The sequence below is a fragment of the Hyperolius riggenbachi genome, chromosome 8 (genome assembly GCF_040937935.1).
Source record: "Hyperolius riggenbachi isolate aHypRig1 chromosome 8, aHypRig1.pri, whole genome shotgun sequence".
Classification (NCBI taxonomy): domain Eukaryota; kingdom Metazoa; phylum Chordata; class Amphibia; order Anura; family Hyperoliidae; genus Hyperolius; species Hyperolius riggenbachi.
In genome coordinates, this window is record NC_090653.1 from 45,224,765 (window position 1) to 45,243,456 (window position 18,692).

Sequence of the window (18,692 nt, forward strand, 5' to 3'; positions counted from 1 at the left end):
GCAGTGTGGAGAAAGGACGCCATATGCTGAATCAGTGGGGGTGGAGCAAAACACTGCGTCAAATGTTGTGTCATGAACACAAGGCGGCTATGCAGTGTCCACAACTGATGTGGCCATTTACCATGCATAAGATACCATATTGACAATTGACATTAGCATTTTTCTGTCCAGGTCCACCACGAGCCTAGAACCGCCCCTGCATAACCCTTCAGAGACCGGCCGCCTAACCCCCATTAAGGACCAGGTGTTTTTGCATGGGGGGGGAGGCACGCGTTGGGGGTGGTGTCAGGCAGCCGGATCACTCTTAGGCCTTGCTGGGCTGTGTCCCCCCGTGTGGCCAGGTGTCCCCCCTGTAGCTGGCTGCCTTTATTCACCTCCCAGGCTCCAGCAATGAGCCACAGTAGATCCATCCGCTCTGGCCAGCTTCCCTGCTCGTACTGACTCTCAGTTCCGGGTCGCGGCTCGATGACGTCATCAAGCTGGGAGCCGGCACTGACGTCAGAGCGAACGGGGAAGCCGGCCAGTGGTGGGGAGCGCCGATCGTCATGGGACGTCAGGGAGGTGAGTGGATCCTCTTCTTCCCCCCCCCCCACCTCCACAGCTGTCACAGTGATTACTACGATCCGCCAGCGATCATAGTGATCACGTGATCAGAAGCAATCAAGCTAGAACAGCCACAAGTGCGGCATAGGATGTCATAGTGGCGGTCCCCAAAAGGTTAAAGTGAACATGAACCAAATCTTGGTTTAAAAGGGAAATATTTACCTAAGCAGAGGGAAGCCCTGAGATCCTGTAGAGGCTTCCCATGTTGTCTTCCTGCCCCATCCCACCCCCCGTTGCCAGTCGTGGACCCCCCAAAAATTTCCAACAAGGGCTTGTCGGAAATCTGATCAGGGAGGTGATCCCCAAGTATGGCTGTATGGCACTTGTACACGTACGGTTGCGTCTACACTGTAAGCCGGAGCCGCTCATGCATTATAATTATGCTGTAACAAACAGCAGAGATTATTCTTTGACATCCACAAAAAAAGAAGAAAAGTCACTTTCACTTTCTATCTAAAGCTGTGATTCAGCTTTCTTTGCAGGAATACACCATCTAGTGGCCAGGATTTAATTGTGCACTAAAATAAAAAAAAAAGTTACACATTAATAAAATTCCCATTACCCCCTTTCTCAATCCCATTAAACCCACAGCTACCAAACTCAAAAAACTAAAATAAAAAGAGCCAAAGTGCAAAGTGACAGCATTTTAAAGAAAATACATAAATTATTACATTAGGGACTGAGCTTATTATATACAGTATATGTATTGCTACGAGGGTATATTATTGTCCTTTTTGCAAATTAGGGCGTATACTTATTTATAGAGTACAATGAGAAAACTAAAAGCACAAAATGAAAAAAAATACAGCTTTATTTCCAAATAAAATATTGTCACCATACATCGTAATAACTAGGACACATGGGCAAATAAAATGTGGGGGGTTTATTTACAGTAAAACATTTTATTTTAAAACTATATGACTGAAAATTGAGAAATTATGATTTTTTTCCCTAATTTTTTCTTATTCCCTTTAAAATGCATATAAAATAAAATAATCCTTAGCAAAAAGTACCAACCGAAGAAAGCCCAATTTGTGGTGAAAAATAAATAAAATAAATATGTATAGACCATTTAGGTGTGATAAGTAGTGATATAATTATTGGTGAATGAATGGGAGGAGCGCTGTAAGGTAAAAATTGCTCTGGTCCATAAGGGGAAACCACCCCCCCCAGTGGTGAACTAGATTTAATATCGCTGTGTTGACACGCTGTATGCATATATTATTTGTGTATGACTTTGTTCCAACACAAGCAAGCTAAAATAAACTTTGCATAAATTGCATTTTTATCAACAAAAGTGAAATTTCCTAAAAAGCAGAAGGTATTTGCAATTATTCAGGCTGGAGTGAGCATATGATGTCTCCCACAATGCATCACTGCTGAATATGCAAATTATCTCTTTGTTGTCCCTGATAGCTAACCACACCTCCAGAACCGCTGAACTGTAATGTGGCTCTGTACAATTAACAAGCTGACACAATAATCCAACATGCATACAGACTGTTTCGGATTAGTTCATCCTCATCAGTGCAAGGCATGGATTAATGTGGCTCCGTGGATTAGGACTTGAAACACCCAGAGTTACAGATTACCCAGCAAGGAGGCTTTTCGATCTGCAGTATTTCAGCCCCCTTACTCACTCCTAGTAGTTCTGGTTCACCATGAGCTTGCTGGGCAATCTGTAACTCCCTAAAAAACGACTCCTGTATTTCTTTTAATATGATCACAGCAGCCCTCTGTAAGGCTACGTTTCCACTGTAGTGTGAAATTTTCACGTCCAAAAAAACAAGATATTTCTGATTGGTGCAAATTCGCATATAAATTTGTACACGTTTTTATGCAAATTTTCATACGCAAAAATTTGCATTAATCACATTTAACATAATCTGACTGGTACCAGCTTAGTCATGAGTGCCGACAACTTCTAGTAACCATGCATTTAATGCACATTTTTGCTCAAGTAACGCAAACATTTACATTGCTATGTGATGCATTATATGCGAATTGTGGCCGTTACGCGTAAAATATCCCCAAAAAATGAAGCAGGACTTCAGATTTTTTTTCGGAGGACAAACACCCATGAAAATTGGCATTGGATGGAGAGGGCCCCCATTCATTACTATTTATTGCTGAACTAATGCAAATTTTGGAGTGGAAAACTAGCCTAAAGGTGGCCATACACTTATAAATTTGCAGCAGATTCGACCATCAGATAGATTTCTGTCAGATGCCTGTCAAGTCGGAATCTATCTGATGTGTGCCACACACTAGGAACAGATTTCTAATAGATTTCAGAATTAAATCTATTGGAAATCTATTGAAAATCGATCTAAAAGCATTATTGGACCATTAGATCCATTGCAACTGTATGGGCCATCATTCTGCTGCCAGCAGCAGATCGACCTAGATTTTCCATCCTGTCAGATAGATCAAAACGATCGAAATAGTTCGAAATCGATCGATGGATTTGCTAGAATTGATTTCTGATCGATCGATTCCATAGAATCGACCAATGAATGGTTGAAATTGACCAGTGTATGCAGTGGCGTAACAATAGGCCCTGCAGCCCATGCTACCCCTGGGGCCCGCTCGGGGCTGTTTTGTGGGAGCTGGAGGGGTGGCAGCATGAGGGGAAAGCCTTGGCCACAGTTGGCGGGGAGAGGGGAAGTTCCCCCCCTCTCCCTCACCTCAGGGCTCTCCCCTCTGTGCTCCCCCCCAGCTAGATATAATGTGGGCAGCGGGCAGCGGCGGGCAGATACATACCTTCCGTGCGATCCACCGCAGACTCCTCGCTCTAGCGGCTGACGTCACTTCCGTCACGTCTGTGGCCGACTGTGGCCAAGGCTTTCCCCTCATGCTGCCACCCCTCCAGCCCCCACAAAATGGCCCCAAGTGGGCCCCGGGGGGGGGCGCTCTAAAATTCTGCAGGGTGGCCCGGTGGGGCCTAGTTACGCCCCTGAGTGTATGGGACCCTTAACCCTCACTGACCTCGTGTTGTATGGTGGATGATCTGATTACCTATGTGATATGAATCTAGCCCCAAACACTGAGCATCCTCCCTTCATCTCACTATTTACATACTGTATGTCTACATTGTTGAGCAATCATTGCAATTGATTTTGTTAAGTTTGCTGTTCTTATGCCTCCTCTGATCGCTCACATCTCTGTCACAGCGAAATCCGGCAACGTGGAACCCGGCGAGGTTACAAAGTTCAAACACTTTGCAGCATGTCTGTCCATCCCGGTGACGTTTATGAAAGAATAACGGTAAGAGATGCAGTTACACAGCTCAAGGCTTTCATCTGAAAAAGAGATTTAAAGAGACACTGAAGCGAAAAAAAATATATGATATAATGAATTGGTTGTGTACTATGAATAATTACTAGAAGATTAGCAGCAAAGAAAATATTCTCATATTTTTATTTTCAGGTATATAGTGTTTTTTCTAACATTGCATCATTCTCTAATATGTGCAAATTACACAACACTCAGCATTCAAAATGATTCTTTCAGAGCAGTCTGTGAACTAATGACCTCTCCTCTGCCAGAGGAAAAGTAAATAGTTAACTAACAGTTGAGATAATAAAAGTCAGAAAACAGCCCTCTCTACGACTTTGAAAGTCGTAGAGATAATGGCTTTTTTGTATAGAGATAACAAGTGGAGTTTCTTAACTCTTCCTGTACTGGAAACAATTAGACTGATGTATCTGATCTTAATGTTTTATTTCTTAGCTGTACTACACATACAAATCATAATATCATAGTTTTTTTTTCGCTTCAGTGTCTCTTTAAAGCTAATGTAACCACGGTTTAAAAAAAAAAAAGGCAGATACTCACCTAAGGAGAGGGAAGGCTCAGTCCTAATGAGCCATCCCTCTCCTCTCCCGGTGCCCCCGGTGCTGCGCTGGCTCCTCCGTTCTCATCCCACGTCGAGGGGACGTCGGAAGTCTTCGGGAGTGCACACACGCGAGTGCATCAAAGTGGGCGCATGCGCGTGCGCAGTGTAGAGCGGCCCATCTTCAGGAGCACTCGGGCTCCTGAAGCATTTCCGAAGATTCCCTTCGGCCGGGAGTCAGCGGTATTTGACCGAAACGGTTGAATACCGCTACGGGGGAGCCAGGACAACAGCGGGGACCGGGAGAGGAGAGGGAATGCTCTATATGGGACCCAGAGCCTCCCTCTCCTTAGGTGAAAATCTGGCTTTTTTTTTTTTTAAACCGGTTCCCATTAGCTTTAAGAAAAATATAAAAAGAAATTAAAATAAAGCCAAAGTGAAAATAAACCAATGAGATAGACAATCATAATTATCCTCCTCCTAAAAATAACTTTATTTTAGGTATCCCATATTTTTATTCTATGTTTAAAAACTTAAAATGTATATTTAATGTTTTACTGTCTCTACTCAAAGACACAGTCTTTCAAGTGTGCCAGAGCTAAAATATATGAACTATTGACCATTTTGATCTAGCCTTTGCATTTAGATGCAGTTCTCTTCCAGGAAAGAGTTTTATGGCTGTAATTCCTTGTCGGTGATGATTGCTATAGTCCGACTGGGATCCAACTTGAGGGAAACTGTCACTTGCATACCTGAATGTTAACTATTTCAGACAGAAAAAAGAAAAAAAGGAACACAGCCTAGTTATTTGTATGTTTGGCACTGTACATACACATGTCTATCTCATCATGTCATCTTTCACTTTGGGTGCACTTTAAAGCTAATGGGAATCCATGCTTCAGTAAAAAAAAGTCAGATACTCACCTAAGGAGAGGTAAGGCTCGGGTCCTAATGAGCCTTCCCTCTCCTCTCCTGGTGCCTTTGGTGCTGCGCTGGCTCCTCCGTTCCAATCCCCCACCACGGAGACTTCAGAAATCTTCGGGAGCCGAGTCCTCCTAAAGACAGGCGGCTCCATACTGTGCATGCTTGAGTGCGTCATAGAGGGCGCTCGCGCGTGCGCAGTGTAGAGTGGCCAGTCTTCGGGAGTACTCGGCTCCCGAAGCATTTCCGAAGCCTCCCTTCGGCGGGAGACAGCGGTATTTGACCGAAACGGTCGAATACCGCTACGGGGGAGCCAGGACAGCAGCGGGCACTGGGAAAGGAGAGGGAATGCTCTATGGGACCCAGCGCCTCCCTCAGTGGCGTAGCTACAAACCTCTGGGCCCCGATGCGGAATCTGGATGTGCCCCCCCGGCAACAATAGCCCCCCCCCCCCGGCAACAACAGCCCCCCCCCCGGCAACAACAGCCCCCCCTCCCCCGGCAACACCCGACGCACACACATATCCAAATCCCTATAGCCAGCTATAGGTCCCCCTAGTATAGGTAGCCAGGCATAGGTAAGCCAGTATTAGTAGTAGTTGCCCCCGGTATAGGTTAGCCAGGTAGGTGCCTCCAGCATAGGTAGCCAGTATAGTTGCCCCCAGTATAGGTTAGATAGGCAGGCGCCGCCGGTATAAGTTAGATAAGTTAGACAGGTGCCCCCAGTACAGGTTAACTAGGTGGGTGCCTCTAATATAGGTAGCCAGAATAGTTGCCCCCAGCATAGGTTAGATAGGTAGGTGCCCCCAGTATAGGTTAGTTAGGTAGGTGCCTCCAATATAGGTAGCCAGTATAGTTGCCACCTGTATAGGCTAGCTAGGTGCCCCCAATACAGGTTAGATAAGTAAGTGCCCCCAGTATAGGTTAGATAGGTAGGTGCCCCCCAGTATAGGTTAGATTAGGTAGCTGCCCCCCAGTAAAGGTTAGATGAGGTAGGTGCCCCCCAGTATAGGTTAGATAGGTAGGTGCCCCCCAGTATAGGTTAGATTAGGTAGGTGCCCCCCAGTATAAGGTTAGATTAGGTAGGTGCCCCCCAGTATAGGTTAGATTAGGTAGCTGCCCCCAGTATAGGTTAGATTAGGTAGCTGCCCCCCAGGATAGATTAGGTAGCTGCCCCCCGCAGGATAGATTAGGTAGGTAGCTGCCCCCCAGGATAGGGTAGAGTAGGTAGCTGCCCCCCCAGGATAGATTAGGTAGGTAGCTGCCCCCCCAGGAAAGATTAGGTAGGTAGCTGCCCCCCCAGGATAGATTAGGTAGGTAGCTGCCCCCCCCCCCAGGATAGATTAGGTAGGTAGCTGCTCCCCAGGATAGGGTAGGTAGCTGACCCCCAGGATAGATTAGGTTGGTAGCTGCCCCCCCCCAGGAAAGATTAGGTAGGTAGCTGCCCCCCCCAGGATAGATTAGGTAGGTAGCTGCCCCCCAGGATAGATTAGGTAGCTGCCCCCCAGGATAGATTAGGTAGCTGCCCCCCAGGATAGATTAGGTAGGTAGCTGCCCCCCAGGATAGATTAGGTAGCTGCCCCCCAGGATAGATTAGGTAGGTAGCTGCCCCCCAGGATAGATTAGGTAGCTGCCCCCCCAGGATAGATGAGGTAGGTAGGTAGCTGCCCCCCAGGATAAATTAGGTAGCTGCCCCCCCAGGATAGATGAGGTAGGTAGGTAGCTGCCCCCCAGGATAGATTAGGTAGCTGCCCCCCAGGATAGATTAGGTAGCTGCCCCCCCCCCCCCAGGATAGATTAGGTAGCTGCCCCCGCTTTGCCCCCACATAATGGAGAGGGGAGCCGCAGCCGCGGGGAGGGCAGCCCGACCTCTCCCTCCCTTCCTCTCCCCGGGCCCCCCCCCCTCAGATGCAGAGTGAGCGGCGCACGGAAGCGCTGTAGGCAGAACTCACCTCCGTCCCTGGTTCTACTCGCCGCTGATCTCCTCCCGCTCTGCATAGATGCTGTTACACACGCTGCTTCCTGTTTAGCTGGAAGCAGCGTGTGTAACAGCATCTATGCAGAGCGGGAGGAGATCAGCGGCAAGTGGAACCAGGGACGGAGGTGAGTTCTGCCTACAGCGCTTCCGTGCGCCGCTCACTCTGCATCTGAGGGGGGGGGGCCCGGGGAGAGGAAGGGAGGGAGAGGTCGGGCTGCCCTCCCCGCGGCTGCGGCTCCCCTCTCACAATAGCGCGCACGGGCCGCACGGCCCTCCTCACGAACATGGGCCCCCCGGGCCCCTCCCCCGCCTCTTTAGGAGCCGGGCCCGGTCGCCATGGCGACCGTTGCGACCCCGGTCCCTACGCCACTGGCCTCCCTCTCCTTAGGTGAGTATCTGACTTTGTTATTACAGTATGGGTTCCCATTCACTTTAAAGCCCTACCAGGCTTTTTTTTTTTCAATAAATGTATTAAGGTGCCCATTAATGGTACAATTTTTTTTTTCACATTCAATCATTTGATCAGATTTGTATGTAATCAGGTCATTATCAATTGTTCCCTTTAAGGAGTCGATTAATTAGGGCACTTCCTCTCTTCATATACGATCATAAAATCCATCGATGACCGTAGAATCGCTTCTTGTCAATTTTATCTACATACCGCCGGGATTTCTGTACAATTTGTATGTAAAAATCTTATTGAATGACCGCATATTTTATCATTAATGGCCACCTTTAGACCAGGGGAAAGGAAATTAGGGATAACTATCAAGGATTTCTACTGTTTCTGCCTCTAGGTCAACTTTATCGTTGCTTTCCTTTAGGCCTGATGCTTCCATTAAGGCAAGGGGGGGGGGGGGGGGGGCAATTGCCCCAAGGCCCCGTGTTCTGCCAGGCCCTCAACCTCCCCTTAACACTCCTGTGCTTCCTGGGGCATGCAGCCGCCCCCCCCCCCCCCCCCCCACAATCAGACGCTTGACCTCCCCCTTAACTCTCCTGTGCTCCCTGGTGCATGCATCCAGACCCCCCCCCCCCCCCCCCCACCTCCCCGCACTTCCACAACCTCGACCTTCCCCTTAACGCCTCTGTGCTCCCTGCAAGATAGCAGCATTGTACCTCACCTGCCCGGCTACTCTGTCATGCTTCCTGTCTTCATCCTGCTGCCTGCCCTCTTGTGACCCGGAGCATGAGACAGGCAGCAGGAAGAAGATGGGGAGAAGGCTGGAAGTGGCTGGTTACTTAGTGTACTGATTAAGAGCTCTGCCTTTGACATGGGAGACCAGAGTTTGAATCCTGGCTAGGATTAGAGCCTATTCAGTGAGGAGTCCTTAGGAAAGACTCCCTACCACTGCAGGGTGGCCTGTTGAGCACGTCTCAGTGGCTGCAGCTCTTGAGCGCTTTGAGATGGACAGGAGAAAAGCACTATACAAATGTTTGGATTAGAATAAAGGTAAGAAGCTATTGTGCTATTGTGCAGAGGCCCTGGGGAGCACAGTTGAGGGTGAGATCAGCAGGTTGCAGCCGACTCAGGAGCCCTGGGGGCTGAATTTCCGGGGGGAAGGGTCCCAGGTTACCTTTACTCTGGATCAATAGTTACTGAATTTTTCGTTTTAGGAGTAAAGTCCGACTTTAACTAATTAATGACAACCAGACTTATAAAAACGTCCTGCTAGAGCCTCTTAATGGCTCCAGGACGTTTTTATAAGTCAAACAGTGCTGCCGCTGTGTGCGTGCACGTGAGATTAGTGAGGAAAGAAAAATAGAAAAAAATACACCTTTATTTCCAAATAATATATTGTCACCATACTTTGTACTATGAACATAATTAAAATCTTGTGATAACCAGGACAACTAGGCAGATAAAATGTGTGGGTTTTATATAAGTAACAGTGTTTATATTAAAACTGTATAGGGGATGAAATAGGAGAAATAGTGTATTTTTTTATTTTTTCCTTGTTTTTCCCTTTAAAATGCATAGAAAATAAAGTAATTACTGAAAACAAATATCAACCCCAAAAAGCCTAATTGGTGGTGAAAAAAACAAGATATAGATCATTTCATTGTGATTAGTAGTGATAAAGCTATTGGCAAATTAAAGAGATGAGCACTGAAAGGTGAAAATCACTTTTGTCCTTTAAGGTAAAAACTGCTTTGGGGTGAAGTGGTTAAAGAGACACTGGAAAAAAAAAACCTCATGATATAATGAATTGGTTGTGTAGCATGGATAATTACTAGAACATTAGTAGCAAAGAAAATATTCTCATATTTTTAATTTCAGTTAGTTTATAACATTGCATCATTCTCTAATACTTGCAGTTTACACACTGCTCAGCATTCTAAATGATTTTACAGAGCAGTCTTGTGAACTTTTGAACTGTCCTCTGCAGAGAAAAAGAAAATACAGTGATTGACAGTTGAGATAACAAGCTGCAGAAGACAGAGCTCTCTGCGACTTTGAAAGTCGTGGAGCTCAATGGCTCTTTTGCATAGATAACAACTGGAGTTTCTTAACTCTTCCTGTACTGGAAACCATATTAGACTCATGTCTCTGCTCCTAAAGTTTTATTTCTTAGCTGTACAACACATACAAATCATTACATCATAATTTTTTTTCGCTTCAGTAAAAACAAAAAAAACAAAAAAACAAAACAAAAAAACCCTATGCCCATGCTGTCGCTGCAGCGCCCTACTTTCTTTTGGATGCCAGGTCTCGGTCCGTGCGCCTCCTGAGTACGAGTAAATCTCGACTGCACATGCGCAGAATGCTCCCATTGACTGGAGCTCTTTCAGTACCTCCCAGGTCACGGTTTAGCTTCCGATGGTAGGAAGCTCACAGAGGCAGGGAGCAGCGGGGACAGAGGCGGGGGAGCGCTGACTAATTGACAGGCTGCAGGTAAATACAAGGCTAGTGACAAGGAGACTGTTGCTAGCCTGGCGCTTTTTACAAGGGGGCACAGCAGACCCCGGGGGGACTAGAGGCGGCAATAGCGAGACACAGAGGCATGTAGTTATGCACAGGACATGCCTCTGTGTTCTCTTAAAGAGAGTCTGAAGCGAGAATAAAACTCGCTTCAGCTCTTATATTCAGCAGGGGCATGTGTGCCCCTGCTAAAACGCCGCTATCCCGCGGCTGAACGGGGGTCCCTTACCTCCCAAATCCCCTCTGTTCTTTGCAGGGATCTCTTCCTGGTGAGGCAGGGCTAATGGCCACAGCCCTGACTCTTAGCGCGTCTATCAGCGCGTATCTCCGCCTCTCGCCGGCCCCTCTCAGTCTTCCTTCACTGAGAGGGGCGGGGGAGAGGCAGAGATCTGCCGCTGATAGACTCGCTGAGAGGCAGGGTTTCAGCCGTTAGCCCTGCCTCCAGCAGCAGCAAAATCTACAACCAAGTTGGTCGTAGATTTTGCAAGGGGGATTTGGGGGGTAAGGGACCCCCGTTCAGCCGCGGGATAGCGGCGTTTTAGCAGGGGCACACATGCCCCTGCTGAATATAAGCTCTGAAGCGCGTTTTATTCTCGCTTCAGAGTCTCTTTAAGATTCAAAATATCTGCCTTGGGTTCTCTTCAAACTCATTTTTTTATGCCGATTTAGGTTCCCTTTAAAGAGAGTCTGAAGCCAATTTAAAAACATATTTTATTTGTTATTTAGGTTAAGTAATATGGCCAGTGCTAAAATGCGGCATTCTCACGGCAGAACAAGGGTTTTATACCCCCAAATCCTGGGGCAAAAATTCACAACTTTCAAAGGAGGCAGAGCTTAGCGCTGTAGCTCTGCCTCCATTAGCGTCAATGCTCTGCTGATTGGCGCCTCTCCCCGCCCCTCTCAGTGAAAAAAGACTTAGAGGGGCGGGGAGAGGCGCCGATCAGCGAGGATTGACGTGAGTAGAGGCAGGGCTACAGAAAACAGCTCTGCCTCTACCAGGAGGCGCTCCCCGTTTTTTTCCCCAGGGATTTGGGGGGTATAAAACCCTTGTTCTGCTGTGGGAATGCCACATTTTAGCACTGGCCATATTCCTTAACCTAAATAACAAGTTTTTAAATTGGCTTTAGAGTCTCTCAAACTCAATTTACCTGGGGGGCCGCAGGAGGCAAAGTCAGGATGAGGCTGGGCCGCATAAGGAATTTCACAATCACGGCGCATCGCCACCTCTGCCCGCCCCTCTCACTCTTCCTTCAGAGAGGGGCGGGGAGAGGCGGCGATCCGTGCGGCGATTGACGTCAGGAGGGGCAGAGCTGAAGCTGAAAGCTCTGCCCCTTCCAGGAAATGCGGGCGGATTGCCCCCTGGGTGATTTGGGGGCACTGCAGCCCTCGTTTAGCGGCGGGGATGCAGCAGATTACTTGGGAGCACTGAAGCGAACTATAAGGAAGCTTTTGCCGGCGAGGGCCACAAAATATTGTATCGAGGGCCGCAAATGGCCCGCAGGCCGCGAGTTTGAGACCCCTGCTTTAGACTCTCTTTAAGCACAGAGCCAGATCATGTGAGTGTTTGGGGTTTGGGAAAGGTGACCCTGAAAAGATTGTTATGTAGAAAGTCTATCCATCTGCTGTCATTGAGCTCTTATAATTATTATAAAGAGAATTCCTGTAAGAAGATAATTTCTTGTGTATGATTTTCTCCTGAGATTGTAGATGGAGCAATTTCTTCAATCAGAAAAGACTTATCTGAACCTGCCAGCCTTGTTTTCTCCCGGAGTCGGTGACCTTGCTGCAATAAAGGATACACTTCATACACTCAATGCGGAGCCTCCATGTCTGCCCAATAATGACATCCAAGACAACGAGAACGCAATTGTTATTAGGAGCACAAAATTGACCACAAATGAAATGATGTCATGATGTGTGTGAGCCTCTATATGCAGATACTAAAACTCTCCTCCAAGCACAAGATGCTTTCTTGCCCTGTGTTGCAGAGTTTGTTTTTATTTCTGCTTAGAAGCTCCTTGTTTAGCTGATGTCAAATAAATCACTTTAAATGTACCTGGTAAAGAATGGATTCACTAACCTCTTCCCACAGCGTAGACTACCAGAGGTGCCGGCAGCAATCTTCTCAGAGAGTGTGTCTGTGCCCCGCCCCCTTGCATTAGAACAGTAATATCACGCTAAGGAAGAAACATCACCAGCTCCTCCCACACAGCTCTCTAGCGACTGTTTTAACTCAGTGGCTTCAGGTTTTGTGATCAAGCCAGGACCAGTTCTAGCGAAATTGGGGCCCTTGGAAAAAGTTACATAATTTTATGGGGCCGCACCGACCTGTACACCCACCCCCAAATTTTATGTAGCATTAGGTGCAGCATTGGGGGCCCCCTTTGTTCCTCCTCCCCGAGATAGTGTTAAGTTGGATCCCTCGCCCCCCTCAGCTCCTCCCCCCATGCATGTAAAAAGGGTGCTGGAGTAACTTGGGAGCTGGAAATAGCTGCCAGAAGAATATTGGTATGACTACTGACATTCTACTATTGGGCAGTGGTAATTTCGATATTATACTAACTTGTTCTCACACAAGCCCTCCCTTTACTGACCCCCCCACCAATGCCTAACTCTAAAGGCACCACCACCACCACCGAAGATAACTCTAACCAACACCCCACGATGCATTACCCTAACCGACTCCCTCCACAACCGAAGCCTAATCCTAACCACCCCCCACCAATGCCTAACACTAACCGATGCCCCCCCACTGAAGCATAACCCTAACTGACCCCCACCAATGCATAACCATAACTGACTCCCTCCACAACCGAAGCCTAATCCTAACCACCCCCCACCAATGCCTAACACTAACCGATGCCTCCCACTGAAGCCTAACCGACACCCCACCGATGCATAACCCTAACCGACTCCCTCCACAACTGAAGCCTAAACCTAACCACCCCCCACCAATGCCTAACACTAACCGATGCCCCCCACTGAAGCCTAACCCTAACCAACCCCCCACCCATGTCTGACCCCAACTTATCCAGCACCAATGTTTAACCCTTACTGACCCCCTCCCCCCAACCACACCACTTAAAGTGAACCTAAACTGAGAAGGATATGGATTTTTCCTTTTAAAATAATACCAGTTGCCTGACTCTCCTGCTGATCCTGTGTCTCTAATATTTTTTGCCACAGCCCCTCATTCCCTCAACAAGCATGCAGATCAAGTGCTCTGACTGAAGTCAGACTGGATTACTGCATACTTGTTTCAGGTGTGTGGTTCAGCCACTAATGCAGCCAAAGAGATCAGCAGGATGCCAGGCAACAGGTATTGTTTAAAAGGAAACTTCCATATCCCTCTCAGTTTATGTTCCCTTTAAGCCTAACTCTAACCGACCCACCACAATCCCTAACTGACTCCCCCCACAACCAAAGCCTAACCCCAACCGCCCACCCCCTGCCCCTGCGCCACAAACCCACCAATATCCATGCCACCTTTGCCATTATATACATTTGTTTCCTATGTTGCTGTCGCTTACAGTTGGCAGTAAAAAGCTGACAGTTCAGACTGATTTTGGAATCGCCTCATAGGGGGATTCTAAGCATTTCCTTTAATCTTTACAAAAGCTCCCCCTGAAAAGGATCTATATAAAGATGCCGTCTGGCCTCCCAACCTGTTTGCACTTTTGCAGCTGAACAGAGCAACTGCCATTCAGAAAGTGAGTTTTTAAATAAATAAAACCCTAAGAATCCCCCATGATAAGATAGACTAGTCCAAAACCCATCAGATTTTCAGATCCTACTGCAAGTGTGACAGCGACATAGGGAAAAAAAAAACAATTTATGGTGCATTTTACTCTGGGGGAAAAAAGCACATGTTATATGTATGTAATTTTCACGATAGTTCTCCTTGTGTTGAACTGGGAACTCTAGAAGTCAGACCTGGTGAATGTGAGAAATCCGGTATAATTATTTGAAACTTAAAAAAAATTTGTCAGACAGGAAACAAACAGAGCCTTTGCCTAGTAGCGTATCTAGAGGGGTACAGGCATGGCTCTTGTCATGGGTGCCACGCCTTCCCATGTACTGCACCACCAAGCCTTCTTCTGTGCCTCCCCGTGACTCGGACCTCAGATCAGATTAATTATCTGGAGGCACATGACTACTTGATTCTTGTATCTGGAATCATGTGACTATTTATTTAATTGTGAGGCACATGGCTACTTAATTCTAATATCTAGGGGACCACGGCTCCTTAATTTATGTGTCCAGGGGCATATTAAACTCTGCTATTTAAGTAATTCAGCTGTTAAATTCTGGTATCTAGGGACAACACAATTGTCTTACAACAGTAGTGTGGCCTGCAGATAAAAGTTAAACTACCTCTTCAGTAATATTAAATGGTGATCTCCCATTATTTGGGAGAATAGGGGAAAAGAAGGGTGCAGAGATTATCTGGTCTTCCTGGGGCCCTGCATGGTCTTTATCTGTATCCAATGCTCAAACTAATTAGCTGTAATGGTGAGGGGAAAGGTTTGTGTGGAGAGGGGGGAGGTTAGTGTTTGGAGAGGGGGGAGGTTAGTGTTAGGAGTATAGAGGGGGAGGTTAGGTTAGTGTTAGGAGTGGAGGGGGGGGGGTTAGTGTTAGAAGTGGAGAGGGGGGAGGTTAATATTAGCAGTGAAGAGAGGGGAGGTTAGTATTAGGTAGAGATGAGCGTAATGACTTAATTACGATTTCGCGAAATTTCGCGTAATTAGTGTAATTACGATTATGGCCGTAAGTACATAATCGTAATGAAGAAGGATTTCACGAAATTCCGCGTAAGCGTAATTTTCGCATAATTTTCGCATTACAGTGGGTATCGCGAAATTACGTTTGCCTTGCATGCAACCGTTTGTAAGCGTAGTTACATAACCTAATTTCGCGATAGTTCATATTACTGTAAGCGTTAATTTTCGCGTCGTTTTCGCGTTACGTGGGTATCGCGAAATTACGTTTGCCTTGCATGCAAACGTTTATAAGCGTAGTTTACACCCTTGAACTGCGCATGCTTAGTTTTTACATTATTTAACGCGAAAAAGCGTTTATATGCGAAAATTTGTTAGCGTTCGTCTGACTACCGCTGATTCGCTTCTGATTGGCTAATGCGAACAAGTAATTTTTTATAGCTAACAAGTAATTACGAAATTCGCGAAATTACGAAGAAATGCGAAATTACGGGATGGTTTAACGCAAAATTACGTTATGGTTTAACGCGAAATTACGTTATGAACGAAACGCAAAATTACGCGTTGAAAATTACGCTTACGGTATTTTCAATTACGATTTTAATGGCAATTACACTACCATAATTTCGCATCGTAATAGCAAATTTCGCATGCGTAATTATAGTAATGCGAAATTTCCCTAGTATTAGGAGTGGAGAGGGGGAGGTTAGTGTTAGTAGAGGAGAGGGGGGAGTTTAGTGTTAGTAGAGGAGAGGGGGATTTTAGTTTTAGGCAGAGCAGGGGGGAGGTTAGTGTTAGGAGTGGAGAGGGGGAGGTTAGTGTTAGGAGTAGAGAGGGGAGAATTTAGTGTTTGGAGTGGAGGGGATGGAGGTTAGTGTTAGGAGTAGAGAGGGGGAGGTTAGTGTTAGGAGTGGAAGGAGGTTAGTGTTAGGAGTAGAGAGGGGAGAATTTAGTGTTTGGAGTGGAGGGGAGGGAGGTTAGTGTTAGGAGTAGAGAGGGGAGAAGTTAGTGTTAGGAGTGGAGGGGAGGGAGGTTAGTGTTAGGAGTAGAGAGGGGAGAAGTTAGTGTTAGGAGTGGAGGGGAGGGAGGTTAGTGTTAGCTGTAGAGAGGGGAGAATTTAGTGTTTGGAGTGGAGGGGAGGGAGGTTAGTGTTAGGAGTAGAGAGGGGGAGGTTAGTGTTAGGAGTGGAAGGAGGTTAGTGTTAGGAGTCAAGAGGGTAAGGTTAGGACCGGAGTGGGAGGTGTGTTCGGTGTTAAAAGAGGGAATGTTAGTATTAGAAATATAATAGAGTACAGAGAGGGAATAAGAAGAGATCTTATCAAAAAGTAACTGACAATATCCCGAGTCAAAAAACACAGGCAACCAGTGTTGGATTGGGAGCTGGAAAAGCTGAGGAAATCCACTAGTTGGACAAGCAGCAGTAATCGTGTATTGCTGCTCACAGTAAATACTTGCTATAAGTTTCTATTGAGAGAGAAAACACAGGGTGTCTGAAGCTTGACCAGCACGTGGATTTCCTCAGTTTTCTCACCTCCCATTCAGACTCTGCAGGCAGCCATAACAAATGTACGCAAGAAAGGATGCTATTTTTAGAGGAGAGGGGGGGCTCTGATTGGGGCGAGGGCACAATTTCAGTGTTTGCCATAGGCGCTATATTACCCAGATGCACCCCTGCCCACGTCAACAGATTGTCATGAGCTGGCAATGTCACAGGGGATCTTTGTAAATGTTGCCCTTTATGACGTGGTCCATAGATTCCCAAAGTGGACACACACTGGTACCAGCTGCCCTGGTGCATTCATGTCTATTCCATAGACTGACAATAAAAGACCTTGGGAAGCTGACATTGGTGCACTTTGTAGGCACAAATTCCCTTTTTCAATATACCGCTGACTGAGCGTCATGAGAACCTGGGGACCGTTTAAAATTTCATTTTATTATGAAACGCAATAACGCTGCAAGAGCCGAAGAGAACAACGGTAGTCGGAAGCGTAAGTGGGACGCAGATTTGGACACAGATAAGTAGCCAGTAAATATAGAAAGTACAAAAGCAGCAGTTTTATTGCAGGTGTTTTATAGCGCTTGTCAGGGGTAGGCTTATTATAGGTCTCACGCTTTAATATTTGCTTCTATTCCCATACTAATGAGTTGCTTCTCTGCTGGAGACGCCATTAGCCATATGTTTCATTAATACAGCCTGAGAACATTGCTATGCATGCTGAAAATATCACTTTCCATCCATCTTTTCTCTGTGAAACAGCATTGCTTTCCTAAAGCAGAACTCAAACATCACAGGTTACAAGAGATGCTATATACATAAACTCCAGTTTAAGGGGTACCCGAACTGACATGTGACATGATGAGATAGACATGTGTATGTACAGTGCCTAGCAGACAAATAACTAGGCTGTGTTCCTTTTTTTCTTTCTCTGTCTGAAAGAGTTAAATATCAGGTATGTAAGTGGCTGACTCAGTCCTGAGTGACTACAGTGTGACCCTCACTGATAAGAAATTCCAACTATAAAACACTTTCCAAGCAGAAAATGGCTTCTGAGAGCAAGAAAGAGATAAAAAGGGGAATTTCCTTATCAGTTAGGGTCACACTGTAGTCACTTCCTGTTTGAGTCAGGACTGAGTCAGCCACTTACATACCTGATATTTAACTCTTTCAGACAGAGAAAGAAAAAAAGGAACACAGCATAGTTATTTTGGTGCTAGGCACTATAAATACACATGTCTATCTCATCATGTCACATGTCACTTTGGGTATCCTTTAAAGAGGAACTGTGACCCAGGATTGAACGTCATCCCAATCAGTAGCTGAAACCCCATTTCCCTTGAAAAATCTTTACCTTTTCTCAAACGGATCATCAGGGGCTCTGTATGGATGATATAGTGTTGAAACCCCTTCCACGGTGTGATTTCAGGACTAGGGATGGCCTGCTTAGGAGAACTCATTAAGAAGCATGTGATCAGTTTAAAGGATACCCAAAGTGACATGTGACAGGATGAGATAGACATGTGTATGTACAGTGCCTAGCACCAAAATAACTATGCTGTGTTCCTTTTTTTCTTTCTCTGCCTGAAAGAGTTAAAGATCAGGTATGTAAGTGTCTGACTCAGTCCTAACTCAGACAGGAAGTGACTACAGTGTGACCACCACTGGTAAGAAATTCCCCTTTTTTTCTCTTTCTTGCTCTCAGAAGCCATTTTCTGCTAGGAAAGAAGTGTTTTATAGTTGGCATTTCTTATCAGTGAGAGTCACACTGTAGTCACTTCCTGTCTAAGTCAGGACTGAGTCAGCCACTTACATACCTGATATTTAAAGGGACTCCGAGCAGTGCAGAAACTATGGAAAGATGCATATCATTTTAAAGCTCTCTCTCTCCTCTTTCCAATGATATATAAACCGCCGCCATACGCCTTTTAGTTTTCGCTATTTTCGCGATTGAAATTGCCGCGGCCGCGATTTTAATCGCAAAAATAAAGAAAACTAAAAGGCGTAGAGCGACGATTCGGGTGTCGCCAGAAAGAGGAGAAAGAGAGCTTTAAAATGATATCCATCTTTCTATAGTTACTTGTATTACACAGGACGACACTTTCCCCAGTGTCAGCAGCTCCATTCAGCAGAAAAAGTCGGCCTGTGTAATACAATGTAACTATGGAAAGATGGATATCATTTTAAAGCTCTATTTCTCCTCTTTCTGGCGACACCTAA

General features: G+C 46.2%; 1 protein-coding gene across 2 annotated transcripts in view; it reads left to right on the forward strand.

Moving 5' to 3' along the window:
- LOC137528783 (uncharacterized) overlaps positions 1-12,311 on the forward strand; it is a 97,186-nt gene extending 84,875 nt beyond the window's left edge. Inside the window, exons 20-21 of one of the 2 annotated variants that reach the window (XM_068250358.1) lie at positions 3,777-3,870; positions 11,957-12,311. In XM_068250358.1, the coding sequence (XP_068106459.1) occupies positions 3,777-3,868 (92 nt within the window). In that variant the 3' untranslated portion in view covers positions 3,869-3,870; positions 11,957-12,311. The remainder of the gene's footprint in view (positions 1-3,776; positions 3,871-11,956) is intronic. The other variant, XM_068250357.1, reaches the window with a different exon arrangement.
- Positions 12,312-18,692: the final 6,381 nt, after the last annotated feature.